This window comes from Balaenoptera borealis (genome assembly GCF_965194805.1).
Source record: "Balaenoptera borealis genome assembly, chromosome: 3".
NCBI classification, from domain to species: domain Eukaryota; kingdom Metazoa; phylum Chordata; class Mammalia; order Artiodactyla; family Balaenopteridae; genus Balaenoptera; species Balaenoptera borealis.
Genome location: NC_138866.1, coordinates 84,587,350 through 84,606,499, shown reverse-complemented (window position 1 = coordinate 84,606,499; position 19,150 = coordinate 84,587,350). Strand labels below are relative to the sequence as shown.

The window sequence follows — 19,150 nt, the reverse complement described above, 5'->3', positions numbered from 1 at the left end:
CCTCATACCTGTCAAAATGGATATTATCAAAAAGACAATAGATAACAAGTGCTGGAGAGAATGTGGAGAAAAGGAAACCCTCAGGCACTGTTGGTGAGTATGTAAAATGGTGCAGCCGCTATGGAAAACAGTACGGAGGTTCCTCACGAATTTAAAGATAGAACTGCCATAGCAATTGTCAAGCAATTCCACTTCTGGGTATTTTTCCAAAGAAAACAAAAACACTAATTTAAAAAGACATATGCACCCCTATGTTCATAGCAGCATTACTCACAATGACCAAGATATGGAAGCAACCTAAGTGTCTATAGATAGGTAAATGGATAAAGAAGATGACAAATAGATGAATATTAGCCGCAAAACAAGAATGAAATCTTGCCATTTGCAACAACATGGATGGACCTAGAGGATATTGTGCTAAGTGAAATAAGTCAGACTAAAAAGACAAATACTGTATGATTTCACTTATATGTGGAATCTAAAAAACAAGTGAACAAATGTAACAAAACAAAAACAGAGTCACAGATGTAGAGAAGAAACAGATGGTTACCAGAGGAGGGGAGGGTAGGGGGAATGAATGAAATAAGTGAGGGAAATTAAAAGAGATGCAAACTTCCAGTTACAAAATAAATGAGTCACAGGGATGTAATGTACAGTGCAGGAAATACAGCCAATAATAATGTAATATCTTCGCATGCTGACAGATGGTAACTAGATTTATAATGATGATCACTTTGTAACGTACAGAAATATCAAATCACCCTAAGCTACACGCCAGAACGAACATATTGTTGTAGGTCTATTATACTTCAAAACAAACTCAGAAAGAAATCAGATTTGTGGTTACTGGAGGCGGGGGAATGGGAAATTGGATGATGGTGGTGAAAAGGTATAAACTTCCAGTTAGAAAATAAATAAGCACTAGACTTATAATGTACAACATAATTAATAACACTGCTGTATGTTATACATTAAAGTTACTCTGAGAGTAAATCCTAAGAGTTCTCATCACAACGCCTGCCTCAAAATAATCTCAGCTCCCAAATCAAGCTTGCATACGTAAGACAAAGTTTGCATACGGCTAAATACCACTTTCAGACATGATGATAATGCTATTTCCTGGAGCATGCATGTCAAGTTGTTTTTTTCCCTTCAGTAACAAGGATACTGATGCACTCATAAATCTGAACCATTTTCTTAACTCGTTAAGATCAGAAGCTTATAATACCACATGTAACACCAAAAACCACTGTCTATAACAAAGAAATACACATGACTCTGTCAGCTAACAAACTCCTCACCCTGGCCTCCAAAGTAATTTTAAAAGTAAATCCTCCATCATCCAAGGATAGATTAAACTGCTTTTGGATAATGAGGATAAAAATACTGGTGCTGCCAAAAGATTCCTAGAAGAGAACACAGGCAAAACATTCTCTGACATAAATCATACCAATATTTTCTTAGGTCAGTCTCCCAAGGCAATAGAAATAAAAGCAAAACTAAACAAATGGGACCTAATCAAACTTAAAAGCTTTTGTACAGCAAAGGAAACCATAAACAAAACAAAGAGACAACCTATGGACTGGGAGAAAATATTTGCAAATGATGTGACCAACAAGGACTTAATTTCCAAAATATACAAACAGCTCACACAACTCAATAACAAAAACAAACAACCCAACTGAAAAACGGACAAAAGACCTAAATAGAACTTTCTCCGAAGAAGACATACAGATGGCCAACAGGGACATGAAAAGATGCTCAACACCACTAATTATTAGAGAAATGCAAATCAAAACCACAATGAGGTATCAACTCACACCAGTCAGAAAGGCCATCATTAAAAAGTCTACAAATAACAAATGCTGGAGAGGGTGTGGAGCAAAGGGAACCCTCCTACACTGTTAGTGGCAACGTAAATTAGTGCAGCCACTATGGAAAACAATATGGAGGTTCCTCAATAAACTAAAAATAGAGTTGTCATAGGATCCAGCAATCCCACTCCTGGGCATCTATCTGGACAAAACTATAATTCAAAAAGATACATGCACCCCATGTTCACAGCAGCACTATTCACAACAGCCAAGACATGAAAACAACCTAAATGTCCATCGACAGATGACTGGATAAAGAAAATGTGGTACATATAATACATAATGGAATACTACTCAGCCATAAAAAAAGGAATGAAATAATGCCATTTGCAGCAACATGGATGCAACCAGAGATTATCATACTAAGTAAAGTAAGTCAGAAAGAGAAAGACAAACACCATATGATTTCACATATGTGGAATCTAAAATATAACACAAATGAACTTACCCACAAAACAGAAACAGATTCACAGACATAGAAAACAGACTTGTGGTTGCCAAGGGGGAAAGAAGAAGGGGAGGGATGGATTGGGAGTTTGGGAGTAGCACATGCAAACTATTATGTACAGAATGGATAAACAACAAGGTCCCACTGGATAGCACTGTATATTCAATGTCCTGTGATAAACCATAATAGAAAAGAATGTGAAAAAGAATGTACATATATAACTGAATCGCTTTGCTGTACAACAGAAATTAAACACCAAATCAACTGTCCTTCAATAAAATCAATTCAAAAAAATACTGGTGTTGAAGTGTTTCCATTTTTTTTAATTGTACTGGGTAATCAAGATGATTACACACTGGGTGGCATCCTCTAGTTGCAACTGCCAAAAAACAAAAACAAAACCACAGTGAAAAGCATAAACTGAAAACCACTTTCCCCCTTGACAGAATAAAAGAAAAACCTGTTCACTGCTTGAGTAACATCCACTCCACCTGTCAACAACCCTTAGAAAATAGCAAAGCACTAACTTTCCCATAAACAAGTCGGGGAACTCATGAATGTGGGGATTCCAAACTCAAAGAATAGTAGCTGTTAATGGGATATGAATTAAGTGAGAAAAGGAAGGTAAAAGAAAAGTACTGGGCTGGGATATACTTCTACCGAACTTGGGTTTTAACATTCAAATAAGGCAAGTTTCCAGCTGCATGTGTAAGGAGTTTAGAAATAGCCACTATGTCCTAACAAGTGAAAAGTTAAACGGACTGAAAAATCAACAACTCTTTTGAATCCATAAGAGACAGTGAGGAGACTTCCCTGGTGGTCCAGTGGTTAAAAATCCACCTTCCAACGCAGGGGACGCGGGTTCCATCCCTGGTCAGGGAACTAAGATCCCACATGCTGCAGGGAAACTAAGCCTGTGCACCGCAACAAAGAGCCCACATGCTGCAACTAAGAACCAACACAGCCAAATAAATAAATAAATATTTTTTAAAAAGAAACAAAGAAAAGGAAAGAAAAGAAACAAGCCAGGTTTCACACAGGCTTCTCTATTTTAAAAAAAAAAAGGAGAGAGAAAGACAGTGAGAGTACAGTGCAAACTGCTGAAAACAGTCAGGTGGATACAGGGGATCATGGTTAGAGCAGTAACTGACAATGGAAACCACCTTGGGAACCAGTGCCAGGGTAGAAAAACCTGAACTGTAACTGGAGTTGCTGGAGGCTCAATGTAGACAAGCCTGGGTTTAAAACTCCAGGGGTACCCAGTTACAGGGGTGCTCCCACATTTCTGTAAGTTTTCCACCAGGAGCTAGACTAGGTTCTCACAGTAAATATTCCCTCGTGAGAAAAATCCTGGGCCAGGGGCGTCAGTCTCTGTTACTTCTAACAACAAAGCCTAACCTCTGGAAAAATCAGTTAACCAGAGTCTAACTTGGTGGGTTTTATCAGAGCCTAACTGACCTGGGGAAAGGAAATATCCAACTCCAGCCTACTCTAGCCAATCCTGTCCAACTTAAGGGGGCAAGAAAGAATATGAGAAGTACTTGTGAAGTTCACAGTCCAGAGGCACAGACTCATTAAAAAACTGAGACCTAACCATAGGACTAAAGAACACTTCCCTTTCCCTCACATCCATGCCTTACCATAACATTATTAAAGGCCTATTTACAGCACTTCCTTTTACCTAAGACATCATGTCCAGCTGTCAAGAAAAAATTACAAAGCATACTAAAAGGCAAAAAAACACAATTTGAAGACAGAGCAATCATCAAAATTATCATACTGGGATACTGAAATTACCAGACTGGGAATTTATAACTATGATTAACATACTGAGGATTCTAATAAATAAAGAGACAACATGCAAGAACAGACGTGCAATGTAAGCAGAGAAATGAAAATCCTAAGAAAAACAAAAAGAGATGCTAAAGATCAAAAACATGGTAAAAGAAATGAAGAATGCCTTTGATGGGCTTATTAGTAGACTAGACACAGCTGAGGAAACAATCTCTGAGCTTGAAGATATAGCAACAGAAACCTCCAAAACTGAAAAGGAAAGAAAACAAAGGCTGAAAAGAACAGAATATCCAAGGACTGTGGGACAACTACAAAAGATGCAACATACGCATAATATGAGTATCAGAAAAAGAGAGGAACAGAAGAAATATTTAAAACAATGATGACTGAGATTTCCCCAAATTAACGTCAGACATCAAACCACAGAACCAGAAGCTCACAGAACACCAAGAAGGGTAACTACCAAAAGACTATATGTAGTGGTGCCATTTTTAAACTGCAGAAAATCAAAGATAAATAAAATATACTAAAAGAAGCCAGAGGAAAAAACACCTTACCTACAGAGGAACAAAGATAAGAATTCTATCCAACTTCTCCTCAGAAACCACAGAATCAAAAAGAGTGAAATATTATAAGTATTCAGAGAGTAAAACACCAACCTAGAATTCTGTACCCTGCAAAATTAAAGGAGAAATACAGACTTTCAGAAACAAAAATTAACAGAATTTGTTGCCAGTTGATCTGACTTGCAAGAAATATTAAAAGAAGTTCTTCAGACAAATGTAAAATAACACAGGTCAAACTCAGATCTCCATAAAGAACGAGGAAGAAATAAGTGAATGCAAAATAAAACCTTTCTTTTGTTGTTGTTCTTAGTTGGTCTAACAGGTAACAATTTGTTCAAAATAATAGCAACGATACGTTTGATTACTTACGTATATATCACATATACATATTTATACATAGGTGAAATGAATGATGGCAGTGATACAAAGAACAGGAGAGAGTATTTACCAACTACCTGTGAACCAATATAGTGTTATCTGAAAATGGACTTGGGTTAAGTTGTAAATGTATATTCAAACCATAGAGTAACCACTAAAAAGAGTTAAAGTATAACTGATATGCTAAGAAGAGAAAGAAAACCAAATCATATAAAACGCTCAACTAAAACCACAAAAGGCAAATAAAGAGTGGGAAACAAAAATAGAAACAAAGAACAAGGACAAAAGAAAAACTGTAACAAATATGGTAGACATTAATCCAACTATTTCAATAATCACTTTGAATGTCAACAGTCTAAATGCACCAGTCAGAATGGATCAAAAAACAAGACCCAGGGCTTCCCTGGTGGGACAGTGGTTAAGAATCCACCTGCCAATGCAGGGGACACGGGTTCGATCCCCGGTCTGGGTAGATCCCACATGCCACGGAGCAACTAAGCCCGTGCACCACAACTACTGAGCCTGTGCTCTAGAGCCCACAAGCCACAACTACTGAGCCCATGTGCCACAACTACTGAAGCCCGAGCACCTAGAGCCCATGCTCTGCAAAGAGAAGCCACTGCAATGAGAAGCCCGCACACTGCAACGAAGAGTAGCCCCCGCTTGTCGTAACTAGAGAAAGCCCGCGCACAGCAACGAAGACCCAACACAGCCAAAAATAAATAAATAAAATAAATTAAAAAAAAAAAACAAGGGCTTCCCTGGTGGCGCAGTGGTTGAGAATCTGCCTGCTAATGCAGGGGACACGGGTTCAAGCCCTGGTCTGGGAAGATCCCACATGCCGCGGAGCAACTAGGCCCGTGAGCCACAACTACTGAGCCTGCGCTCCTCAACAAGAGAGGCCACGACAGTGAGAGGCCCGCGCACCGCGATGAAGAGTGGCCCCCGCTTGCTGCAACTAGAGAAAGCCCTCGCACAGAAACGAAGACCCAACACAGCCAAAACTAAATAAATAAATAAATAAAATTAAAAATAAAAAAAAAACAAGACCCAATTACATATTATCTGTAAAACCCACTTTAAATATAAAGACACATAAAAATTCAAAGTAAATGGATAGAGAAAAATATATCATGCTAATACTAATCAACAAAATGCAGGAGTAGCTATTTTAATTTCAGACAGAATAGACTTAAAAGTAATGAAAGTTATCAGGGATAATGAAGGATGTTACATAATGATAAAGGGTCAATCCTCCAAGAAGACATAACGATCCTTAACGTATATGTGCCCCAAAACAGAGTATCAACCTACATGAGGCAAAAACTAAAAGAAATGCAAGGAGAAACGGATGAATCTACTATCAGAGACTGAAACACATCAGAATGGACAGGTCCAGCAGGAAGAAAGTCAGTAAGGACATAATGGAATTCAGTTAAGCCATCAATTAACTAGATATAATTGACATGTATAGACTACTTCAACAACAGCAGAATACACATTCTTCTCAAGTTAACATGGAACATTCACCAAGCTAAACCACATTCTGGACCATAAAACACATCTTAAAAAACTTAAAAGACTGTAATGAAATTAAACTAGAAATCACTGACAGAAAAATAACGAAAATCCCAAAGTAACTGATTAAACGACATACTTCTAAATAACACATGGGTCAAAGAAAAAATCTCGAGAGAAATTTTTAAATATTCTGAACTAAGTGAAAATATAAATACAATTTACCAAAATTTGTGGGACACAGAGAAAGCAGTGCTTACAAAGAAACATAGCACTGAACGCATATATTAGAAAAGAAGGAAGATCTAAAATCAATAATCTAAGTTTCCACCTTAGGAAATTAGAAAAAGAAGAGCAAATTAAATCCAAAGTGAGCAGCAGAAAAGAAATAAGAATCAGGGCAGAAATCAATGAAATTGAAAACAGAAAAATCAGTAGATAAAAATCAATAAAACCAAAAGCTGATTTTTTTAAACTTTTTATTGATTTTTTTAATTGATCTTTTCAAAGATCAATAAAAAAAATCAATAAGCCTCTAGCCAGGCTAAGGAAAAAAGAGAGAAGACACAAATTACTATTATCAGAAATAAAAAGAGGGAGGACTTCCCTGGTGGCACAGTGGTTAAAAATCCACCTTCCAATGCAGGGGACGTGGGTTCGATCCCTAGTCAGGGAACTAGATCCCACATGCATAGCGCAACTATGAGTTTGCATGCCACAACTAAGGAGACCACCAGCCGCAACTAAGACCTGGTGCAACCAAAATAAATAATAAAATAAATTTAATTTAAAAAAAGAAAAAGAGGGACACCACTACAGATCCCATGGACATCAAAAGAATAATAAAGGACTATATGAACAATTTTATGCCAACAAATTTGATACCCTAGATAAAATGAGCCAATTCCTTGTAAAAAAAACACAATCTTCCAAAGCTCACACAAGAAACAATCAAAATAGGCCTATATTTATTTAAGAAATTGAATCAATAAGGTTCCAAAACAGAAAGCACCAGGCCCAGATGGGTTCACTGGTAAAATTTCCCAAACATATGAGAAAGAAATGATACCAATTCTCTACAATCTCTTTCAGAAGATGGAGTAGTGGCAATACTTCCTGACTCCTTCTATGAAGCCAGCATAACCCCAATCCCAAAACCAGACAAAGACATTACAAGACAACTGCAGACCATTATTCCTCAAAAACAGAAATGCAAAAATCCTCAACAAAATAAGAGCAAATCAAATAAAACATATAAAAAGAATTATACACCACGACCATGCGGGATTCATCCCAGGTATACCAGGTTGGTTCATTCAAAAATCAATTAACATCATCCATCACATCAATAAACCAAAAAAGAAAAAAAAAGTCACATGATATCAACAGATTCAGAAAAAGCATTTGACAATATGCAACACCCATCCATGATAAAAACTCTCAGTAAATCAGCAATAGAAGGGAACTTCCTCAACTTAATCAAGAATATCTACAAAGGAAACTAAGATCCCACATACGGCAAGGTACGGCCAAAAAAAAGAATATCTACAAAAAACCTAAAACAAACATCATACTTAATGGTGAGAAACTAGAAACTTTCCCACTAAGATCAGAAACAAGGCAAGGATGTCACCTCTCATCGCTCCTTTTCAGCATCATACTGGAAGTCCTAGTGAATGCAATAGGACAAGAAAAGGAAATAAAGGAATACAGATTTGAGAGAAAGAAAACTGTCTTGTTCATGAATCACATGATCGTCTAGGTAGAAAATCCAAAAGAATCTCCAAAAAACTTCTGGAACTAATAAGTGATTATAGCAAGGTTGCAGAATACAAGGATAAAGTACCAAAGTCAATTGCTTCCCTATATATCAACAGAGAACAAGGGGAATTTGAAGTTAAAAAAAACAATACCATTTACATTATCACCCCCAAATAGTGAAATACTGAGGTATAAATCTAATATGTGCAAGATCAATATGGGGAAAATGACAATACTCTGATGCAAAAAATTAAAGAACTAAATAAATGGAGAGATAGTCAGTGTTCATGAATAGGAAGACTCAATACAGTTAAGATGTCAGTTCTTCCCAACTTGATCTATAGATTCAATGCAACCAAAATCAAAATCCCAGCAAGTCATTTTATAGATATTGATGAACTGATTCTCAAGTCTATATAGAGAAGAAAAAGACCCAGAATAGCCAACACAATATTGAAGGAGAACGAAGTTGGAGGGCTAACACTACCCAGGTTCAAGACTTACTTAAAAAGCTACAGTAATCAAATCAGTGTAATACTGGTGAAAGAACAAATAGGTCAGTGGAACAGACTAGAGAGCCCACAAATAGACTCACATAAATAGAGTCAACTGATCTTTGACAAAGGAGCAAGGACAGTACAATGGAGCAAAGAGAGTCTTCTCAACAAATGGTGCTGGAACAGCAGGACATCCACATGCAAAGAAATGAATCTAGACGCAGACCTTCCAACTTTCACATAAATTAATACAAAATGGATCATAAACCAAAATGTAAAACACAGAACTATAAGGATCCTAAAAGATAACCTAAGAGAAAACCTACATGACCTTAAATATGGCAATGACTTTTTAGATATGAAATCAAAGGCATGATCCATGAAGGAAATCATTGATAGGCTGAACTTCATTAAAATAATAAACTGCTTTGTGAAAGACAACAACGAGAATGAGAAGACAGACCACAGACTAGGAGAAAATATTTGCAAAACACATGTTATCCAAAATATACAAGGAACTGGGGCTTCCCTGGTGGTCCTTAAGAATCCACCTTCCAATGCAGGGGACACGGGTTCGATCCCTGGTCGGGGAACTAAGATCCCACATGCCACGGGGCAACTAAGCCTGCACACAGCAACTACTGAGCCCATGCACTCTGCAGCTCGTGCGCCACAAGTAGAGAGAAGCCCGCGCGCTGCAACGACGATCCCGCGTGCCACAACTAAGACCCAAGGCAGCCCAAAAAACACCAAAATATATAAGGAACTCTTAAGACAACAGTAAAACAATCTGATTAGAAAATGGGCCAAAGACCTTAACAGACACCAAAGATGACATACAGATGGCAAATTAGCATATGAAAAGATGCACCACATCGTGTCATCAGGGAAAGGCAAATTTAAACAAGATACTACTACTACACATCTATTAGAAAGGCCAAAATCCAGAAAACTGACAACACCAAGTGCTGACAAGGATGCAGAGCAACAAGAACTCTCATTTCCGCAAAATGGTACAGCCACTTTGGAAGAGTTTGGCAGTTTCTTATAAATCTAAACATCACTGTTACCATACGATCTAGTGACCACGCTCTTTGGTATATACCCAAATGAACTGAAGACTTGGACATGGATGTTCATGGCAGCTTTATTCATAATTGCCAAACCTGGGAAGCACCCAAGATGTCCTTCAGGAGGTGAATGAATAAATGAACTGGTACAACCAACAAGGAAATATTATTCAGCACTGAAAAAAAATGTGCTATCAAGCCATGAATAGACATGAAGGAACCTTACATACATATTACTAAGTGAAAGAAGCTAATTTGAGAAGGCTACATACTGTATAATTCCAACTATATGAAATTCTGGACAAGGCAAAGCAGTGAGATAATAAAAAGGTAAAAGGTTGCCAGATGTGAAGGGGAAGGGGAATTAACAGGTGGAGAACAGAGGATTTCTAGGGCAATGAAAATACTCTGTATGATACTATGAGGGTGGATACATGTCATTACATATTTGTCCAAACCCACAGAATGTATATCACCGACAATGAACCCTTACGTAATCTACAGACTTTGGGTGATTATGATGCGTCAATATAGGTTCATCAATTGACACAAATGTACCACTCTGGTGGGGAATGTTGCTAATGGGAATGGCTATGCATGTGTGGAGGCAGGGGCTGTATGGGAAATCTCTGTACTTTCCTCTCAATTTTGCTGCAAACCTAAAATTGCTCTAAAAACATAAAGACTTTGATAAAAATAAATAAATAACACAAGTTCAGATTTAAAAAACATAAGAGTATATCATGCTATTTTAACATGTAATAACCTTCAGCTTATTTCTTAGGCAATTTATGGATTAGGATGTCCACAGGGCACAAAATTCTTACGTACTACATATAAACAACTTTACTTTAAATCTCTTCTGTGCCTCACTGGATAAGTTCTGTTTCAGTTATGATTTGGGGGTCATTCTTTTCCCTTCCCCAATCAATCAAGAGTTGTCTATACATACTGTACGCCAACTATATTTCAATATTTTTTAAAAGTCTTCTATATATATTAGCAAGGAACAGCCACACATGATTAACAAAAGTCTAAGCCTAAAATCTAAATCTAAGGTCCCCATTCTCATAAGTCATCTAATTTGCCTACAATTCTGGATTGTGAACCCAATCAATATTCATTACAGAAAAATGAACTGTCACTTCACAGAATGTAAAAGCAACTGTGGTATATTTTATAGCGGCTTGCATTTATCAATGTCTAAAGTCAGCAGTCCACACAATCAGTATTTTAAATTCAAACCTTCCTTTTATCTCTAAGAACAGAAAATCTGTTACCTACCTTTCAGAAACCTCTTGCTTCAAATGAGGAACTTCACCAAGTGCTGAATCAATATCCATGAAACCTAGAAAGTCTCGTTTTACATTAAGGGAAGGCTTCTCCAAACCCTTGCATGATGCTTCATGACCCCTCAATAAAGGATCCGAATCAGTTAGCTGTATCTCTGACCCCTCACCTTCTGTAAGACGGACCCGTTGACCAGGAGAACTGGGAACACTATTCCCTTCCTGGTCAGAGTTGTTCTTTTGCTTTCCATCTCTCTGGGGCTTACTATTCAGCCCATCATCCCGGAAGCCTTTCGCAAATGGATTGTAATCTATTTTCAACTGGGTAATCTGAATGTTTTGATAAGCTGTTACTGCAAAGAATTCAGTCTGTGGGAAGGTAAAAGTGTGGACACCAGGGCCATTTAATTGTATCACTTCGGTAGCCTTCTCTGCAGGCACCAAATGAAGCCTCGGCAGGTAGCGATGCATAGAGTGCAAGATAATATGCCCTTCTTGGTCCAGTGTATTGTTGGTAAGTTTGAGTTTATAGAAAGATACTGGTTGATGCATCCAATAATGACCCGTGGAAGGAGATTCTGGATGAATAAAAACCCTCCCCAAAACATGGGGCTCAGCCTTCCCACTGGGCTCCCACCAGCGACCATTCCATTTATAACGATGGTTATCCACAGGAGATATATCCATGACGAGGATATATTTCATATTTGAATCTAAACCTGTTATCCAATAACGACAGTAAGGAAACATGCGTCTTCCCTGTTTGGTCAGGATCATCTCTGTGCTTCGATGATAGAATTCATTCCACATACTATTGTTATCCAAGGTGACAGTGATTCCTCCTACAGTACAATCAGCTGGAAGGCAAATCTTTCCCTTAGATTTTCCTGGTGATGAAACACTGCTAGCCAAAGCACAGGCATCCCGATTAGTAACCAAAATTCCTTGATCAGTTTTGCCATTTCCTGGCTGTTTTAGGATGACAAAGAAGGTAGGTGCTGCTCCTGCCACTGTCCCACCATCTTGATTAGCCAATATAATCTGCTGTTTCTCCTCCATGATTCCAGTGGGAAAATCAGTAGTAAGATAACTATAGTTACCACATAATCACAATGGCCTTCCCAGCCTAAAAAACAAGCAAAAAAACACTTTAATCAAGTGAACATTTATTTTGTTAACAAAAATACAAGAATGATTACATTACCCCCAAAATATATTCCTAAATTCTTCTAAGACTTTGCTTCTACCTTTCTCTCAATCACTGTGAAGATACTGATTCTGGAATATTTGATTATCTTTTTAAAGTTCATTTTAATCTAATTAGTTAAATTACTCATATCCCAATCCTCCAATAATTCACTATACATACTACAATCTCACATAAAAACAAAAAGTGTAGATTCATTTTAGAAAAACTACATGAAAGTATAAAAGTATACAGACTTGGAACTTCCCTGGTGGCACAGTGGTTAAGAATCTGCCTGCCAATGCAAGGGAAGATCCCTAGTCGGGGAAGATCCCACTTGCCACAGAGCAACCAAGCCCGTGTGCCACAACTACTGAGCCCAAGCGCCACAACTACTAAGCCCAAGCGCCACAACTACTGAAGCCCGTGTGCTCTAAGGGCCCACATGCTGCAACTACAGGGCCTGCATGCTGCAACTACTGAAGCCCGCGCACCCAGAGCCCGTGCTCTGCAACGAGAGAAGCCACTGCAATGAGAAGCCCGCACACCAAAACAAAGAGTAGCCCCTGCTCACCACAACTAGAGAAAGCCTGCGTGCAGCAACGAAGACCCAACGCAGCCAAAAAAATTAATTAATTAATTTAAAAATAAAATAAATGCCTTAGTTTTTAGAAAAGTATACAGACTTAAAGAGATTAAATTGGAAAGTTATTTTTATTTTAAAAGCATCCTGATACTTAATGAATTAATTTGCCAGAGGATTCCATTACACAGCAAGTTCTCCTGAGATGAGTAAAAATTAACAAATTTACATGTTATCTTTGTATAGGATCAACTCTTACTATGGTACTGGCATGAGTTCATACATAAGTAAAAAGCTATTTAACTTGTTAGTACATACATTTAAAGAAACCATGACAAATCACTGGAACTTACTAGGAAAGAAACAGTTGGCTCCACACCTCAGACCTTACACTGAAAAAAATTCCAGACAGACCAAACATTTAAATCCCACCCCACCCCGTCTCAGTGTAATTATTTTTTAATTCTTAAAGAAATCTGAGAAAAGCTTTTTGATAATAAGCAGGACACAAAACCTAGAAGTCAATAAGACTACAGAATTTTTGATAAATTCAAAATCATGTAAATTTGTTTTTAACATGACAAAAACCATCCACACAAAATAAAAAACAAATGCCTAACTGGAAAACTATATTTGCAACTTATATCATAAAGAACTCATTTCCCTAATATCAAAAGGGATCTTTTTATACAAATCAACAAGACAAAAAATCTAACAGAAAAATGGGCAAAGAATAGGAAAAGCAAATGGTTATGAAAACGTACATAGTCTCGCAATAGAGGAAATTAAAGTCGCCCTAAAATACTGTTTTTACCCTATCAGAACGGCAAAAATCAAAGTTTGGCAGAGGTGTTGTAAAGGGTGTACGTCAACCAGCATTCTCATCTAACCAGCTGCTGAGAGTATAACATGACAGAATCTAAGAGGATAACATGAAAATATCAAAAGTACAAATGCATACATCCCATGAAACAGTAGTTCTTCTAGGACTTTATCTTATATACATGTGTGCAAATACAAGCATACACACCAGTGATAAATGGTGGTACAATGACAGAGTGGAATATTCTGCAGCTAGAAAAGAATTATAAACTTTATGGACTCATACAAAATTATCTACAAGATATATTAAGAGCATAAAGTTCAAAAGAATTGTAGATTATGCTACATACTTCTATAAAGTTTAAACAAAGAAAAAGCCAAAGAAAAAAACCAGTATGTATGTATTTGCTTGACATAGACTATCTGTAAAGTCAAAAAAGGAACTGGTAGTATTGGCTTTATCAAGGGAAAACAGGGTGGCTGGAAGAATACATATTCTGACACTTTCTAAATTTTGTGTCTTGTAAACATACAACCAATTAAAAAAAAAAACTAAATTAGTTAACTCATAAAAGTTACAAGAAAAACGCCACATATATCGTATGATTCCATTTACATGAAATGTCCAGAACAGGTAAATCTACAGAAAGTAGACCCATAGTTGACAGTGAAAAGGGAGAGGAATAACTGGGACAATTGCTAATTGGTATGGGGTTTCTTTTGGGGGTGACCGAAATGTTCAGGAACTAAAAACCACTTAAATGTATCCTTTAAAATGGTGAATTTTATGTTATGTGAATTCTATCTCAATAAAATGTTTTAAAGAAATCTCAGATTGTTACATTCAACTAAAGTGATGTGCTAAAATAAATTACCTAAATATTCTACAAGATGTAAAGCTATCACCAATTAGCTTTTATACAAAAAAGGAAAATGTTACATCACTACTTCTGTTTAAAGTGGGTCAGTAATTTTGACTAATCAAATTGAGCCACTTATTGGTGCTCCTCATTGTAAGTCTAATTTTACTTTTCATCAGAACTACTAACAAGCAGCAAAAGCACCTGATCTGAATTTCACATCTTCTTACAGGGCTGGTCACATGACCGCCCCCCCCAAAAGGGGGGGGGGCTCCAAAACTTAAAATATTTATTAGCCTGAGAATATTTTAAAAATCAAGGCTTCAAAAAAGGTTGGCTATTTTTTTGTATTATGGCTAAATGTGAAAATAGAAACTCACTTCCTGACACCACTGTACTAATACCCAGGAAAGATGAAAAAAGAATCTCTCCTCCGATTTGGAGTTTAAGAGATAGATAAAATTTAGAATGATTCTTTTCAAAAGCTTCCTCAGGCTTAAGGCAATTAGGTTTATTGGTTTCCTAAAACTACCAAGTTTAAGTAACACCTATCAGAGACTGATAAAACAAAATTTAAACAGACTGAGAAGTCACAAATAAAGTGACTTTATAAAAATAGTAAAGTTCAGAAAATTCACAAAAACCAATTCCTCTAAAATTGTGTATATATCAAATAACACAAACTCCTAATCCTGTATTTAGTCCATAAAGCTCAAAATTTTGTTACAAATCAATTATTTTTGTAAGCAATTATGCAAAAACACTCTCATGAAGTGCATTTAAATATGGCACGCAGCGAAGAAGTATCTGAAAAAATTTTTTAGCTATCCCAAATCTATGAAGACATTATAGGGTTCAGAATATCTTAAACATTATCTTCTATAATATTAAATTCTTGATTTTCAGATCATTTTTACAGGTAAAACTGTGGCAAAGAAGTTTTAACCAATCACTATCTTTTAAAAATTAATCTATGAAATATCAAAGATTCTACTGACAAATCCAGTTTAGTGTTAGAGACTTCACTGAAGTAAACTTTATACTTACGTTATATATACACATTTCAAAATTTTCCTTTCATCTAAACAGAAAAATTAAGTGCAGAAGAGTCAGACTGCCCTATCTGCACTCTGTACACAGGTAACTAATAAATGTAAAAATGTGTATTAAGAGGAAAAAAAAGTTAGAACTTTCAGACTTTTGATTTGTATAAGGTCTTTTTTTAATCCTCCAGTCAAGTTATTCCAGGAGTTGATCAAAATGTATAAAACCAAAAACCTAATTTACGAACAAAACAATCTCTATCTTGAGCCATACATTGCTACTGGTTTACAAACAAGTAATAAAATTTTATTCCACAACAATCTTTAAGCACAGATTTCACTTCACTATAAGCAATATGCCTATGCTTTTGGAATACTATATATATCGGATTTTCTAAAGAAAGGATAGTCAATTCAGCAAATTTAGCTGTTTCAGACACACAAATACCACTCTAAAGTCTAAGATAACTTTAACCAATTGCAAAAATCAAATTACTTTAGGAAGAACTAGGCTACTCATGAAGCAGTAAATCTCCTTCCAGCAAGATTCTAAAAATACACTGTGTTTGGCTCTCTGAAAGCATTAAGGAAGACCACAGTTCTGGTACATAGATATAACTTAACCTTCAAAAAAAAAATCTCAGTTCAGCTTTTCAAGATCAAGCAGTTATCTAAATAAAATAACTATAAAAATGACCAGAGGAGGTAAGTTTAGTTGTGGATGGGAAATACTCTAACATTCTGAAAATGTCAACGCTTTGAAGGTAGAGGCACTCACACACCAACACACAAATGCCATTTCGCAGAGAATGTTTTCAGGTAACATGGCAAGTTCCATAAGTAAATTGCTACAATTTCGGAGTCCCTATTCTGAGTATTTTTTCACCAGTGACCTCTCTCGGAAATGTTTAACTACTAAAGCCATAACCCTCATACAACTTACCAAATACACTAGCTGGTTTACTAGGTAGTTACCTAATTCAATGATTGAGGTACTAGCCCACCCCCAAAGTACGCCAATTTAAAATTCCAAATCAATACCATTACTTTAAAAACACAAAATATTCAAATGATGGCGAACCTAAACCGAATGTTTCCAAAGTTGCTAAAAATAACCATAACTTTTCATACAACAAATGCATTACTGTACGGTAAGCACAAAGATGTAGTTTGTTCCTTAACATAATCATTCACTACAACAGTGTGCTTACGTTTCTGAAATTCAAATTTGTAAGAGAATAGGTTCACTCGAATTTCAGTATTCACCAATATACAATGAGCCCAGAAATTTGAAAAATCTTTTTAAAACTATAATTTGCACACAAAAATAATCAGAAAATATGATAGCAAGTGATGCAAAGAGTAAAAGAGCCAACTATCCGTTCTTAATCGTCACTAAGTTAACTTTAATAACTAAATAAATGGTACTCGCGATCTCTTAATAAGCGCTTACTTTGGACCAGACTATACCCTGGGCATTTTATCATCACCACAACCCTAAATTTGAAAGATAAATTTCAAAATATTATCTGAAATGCTTTAGGTTTTAAGGCACAAAGTTGCATTTACCTAAGATAGTAGGCCCCCCCTCCTCGTCTCTCCTCAAATACCATTTGTTAATGCTGGCTTCATGAGCATTTTCTATTCCTAGGAATGATCCCTTAACTACAACTCGGTGTTAGAAAGCTCTCAGGTCCCTAATATTTGCATAAGTAGAATTTGAAGAACTAACGTTTATGGCAGAAACGGACAGCAATCAAATGGCCACCCTGCCTTGGATTAAGTATGGCAAGGTACCTGGGGCACTAAGTTTTCTCAAATCCTAAGCATGTGTTTTCTGGAAAGCGCATCCAACCCACTCAACTCACACAACAGCTGGAAACATAGCCCTACAGCAGCAAGAAGCACTAGCGCCCACTCCATACCCTTGGAAGTGAAAAGGCCGCCTGCCAGTCTCGGAGGACTGCAGTCGCCGTCGACTATCGGGGCCCACATCACCGCTTTCCAACTGCAAAGGCCAGCTAGCCAAGAACCACGTGAAAAAATGCCGCAAGGAAAGCTCTTCCGGGGAAGGGGAGTTCGACTGATCACGTGCCGCCGGCCGGAACCCGCGGATCGCTCGGCAGGATCCAGTCGCATTCTGTTACCGTGGAGACTACAGAACCAGCCGCCCGGCCCTCCCGGGCCAGCCCCCTTCCCAGCAGCCGTCACGCCACCTCCAGGCACTTTCCCTGCAGCCTAGCCGCGGCGTCGTGCCCAAAAAGAGGCAGAGTAGGCAGTATTTGCCAGGGACTCTGCCGCAGAAGCCCGGAGAGCTTCACAACACACACTGGCAGCGCGCGGGTGGGCTCGAGAGTTCTCTTGATCCACGTGTCTGCCCCGGCGACGCGAACCCTGGGAGAGTGGTCTCCCCTCAGAAGGAAGAGTACTTTCGTTACTCACGTTGTTCTGCCATTGGTAACCCTTCCTTTCAGACCTCCTACACTCTCCCTGCTTCCAACCTCGCCAGAGGAGGCATCTCCAGAGTTCCGAAGGCAAAGCAAAAATCTTCACATCATGACACTACCACTTCCTACTCTCAACCCAGTGTGAAATAATCCCTAACTTCTCCATACTCTTCGCACGCAGATTCGTCAACTTTGGTTACTGGTGCTCGGAGCGGTTTATTTCTGTCCCAGACCCACCTACCGCTAACGGCAGAGACCTGCTTGACAAATAGAAGCGGGAAGGCACACAAACAGAGAACTAGCCAAAAGCTGCTCCACAGAGGGAAAAAGAAAATAACACCTGCTCTTCCCACCTGTTTTCCCCGCCCTCATTTCTGCACTTACGAACCACCGGTCCTTTGTTTACCAAGTTCCCACTCCTATACAGCTCACTTCCTCGCCCTCCTTCTTTATTAAACTCGCGGTCTTGCTTCAAACAACCTGCCAGGAAATTACATGCTGGGCGAGAGCTTTATACAGGTGTCAAAACGCTGCACACAGCTCCTTAGAAAAGCGAGGTCAGCAGTTTTGGAACCCCGAGACCTGAGCTCTAAAAGGCAAAGCGCACAAGCACGGCTCTCGACCTAAAGCTCCACGCCTGGCTGGAAGGCGTCACGCGGATCGTACCATGCGGTGCGGCACCCCACGCACGCGAGGGCAGGCCCGCGCCATGGGCGCTTCTCACCCCGCCCGCCTCGTGGCCTCTTGCTGGCGTCGATGTTCCCAGTTAGTTCGCGGCGCGACGCGGAAGTGAGGCCGGGGACGCGCGCGAGGTGACATGCGCAGCCTCGCTCAGAAGACCACAGGCGCGCGCCAAAGGCGGCTCCGCGCAAGGCCTGGCCTGGCCGGAGCGTGCGAAGATCGCTCAGCAGAACGCTTCTGACACCATAGAAAATACACAAGAGCTTCAAACTCTCGGAAAACTCCAATCGGGCCAGTACTAAAGAGACGTCCTCCACCCAGGCCCGAGAGTTA

At 38.3% G+C, this 19,150-nt stretch overlaps 1 protein-coding gene across 26 annotated transcripts in view; it reads right to left on the bottom strand.

Annotated features, from left to right (window-relative positions):
* MGA (MAX dimerization protein MGA) overlaps nt 1–19,150 on the bottom strand; it is a 190,418-nt gene that overhangs the window by 77,300 nt on the left and 93,968 nt on the right. For 24 of the 26 annotated variants that reach the window (XM_082387791.1, XM_082387782.1, XM_082387789.1 and 21 more), the window contains exon 2: nt 11,191–12,321. In XM_082387791.1, coding sequence (XP_082243917.1) covers nt 11,191–12,254 — 1,064 coding nt within the window. In that variant the 5' untranslated portion in view covers nt 12,255–12,321. Of the gene's footprint in view, nt 1–11,190; nt 12,322–17,614; nt 18,053–18,802; nt 19,131–19,150 lie in introns of those variants that run through there. The other 2 variants (XM_082387790.1, XM_082387792.1) reach the window with 2 other exon arrangements.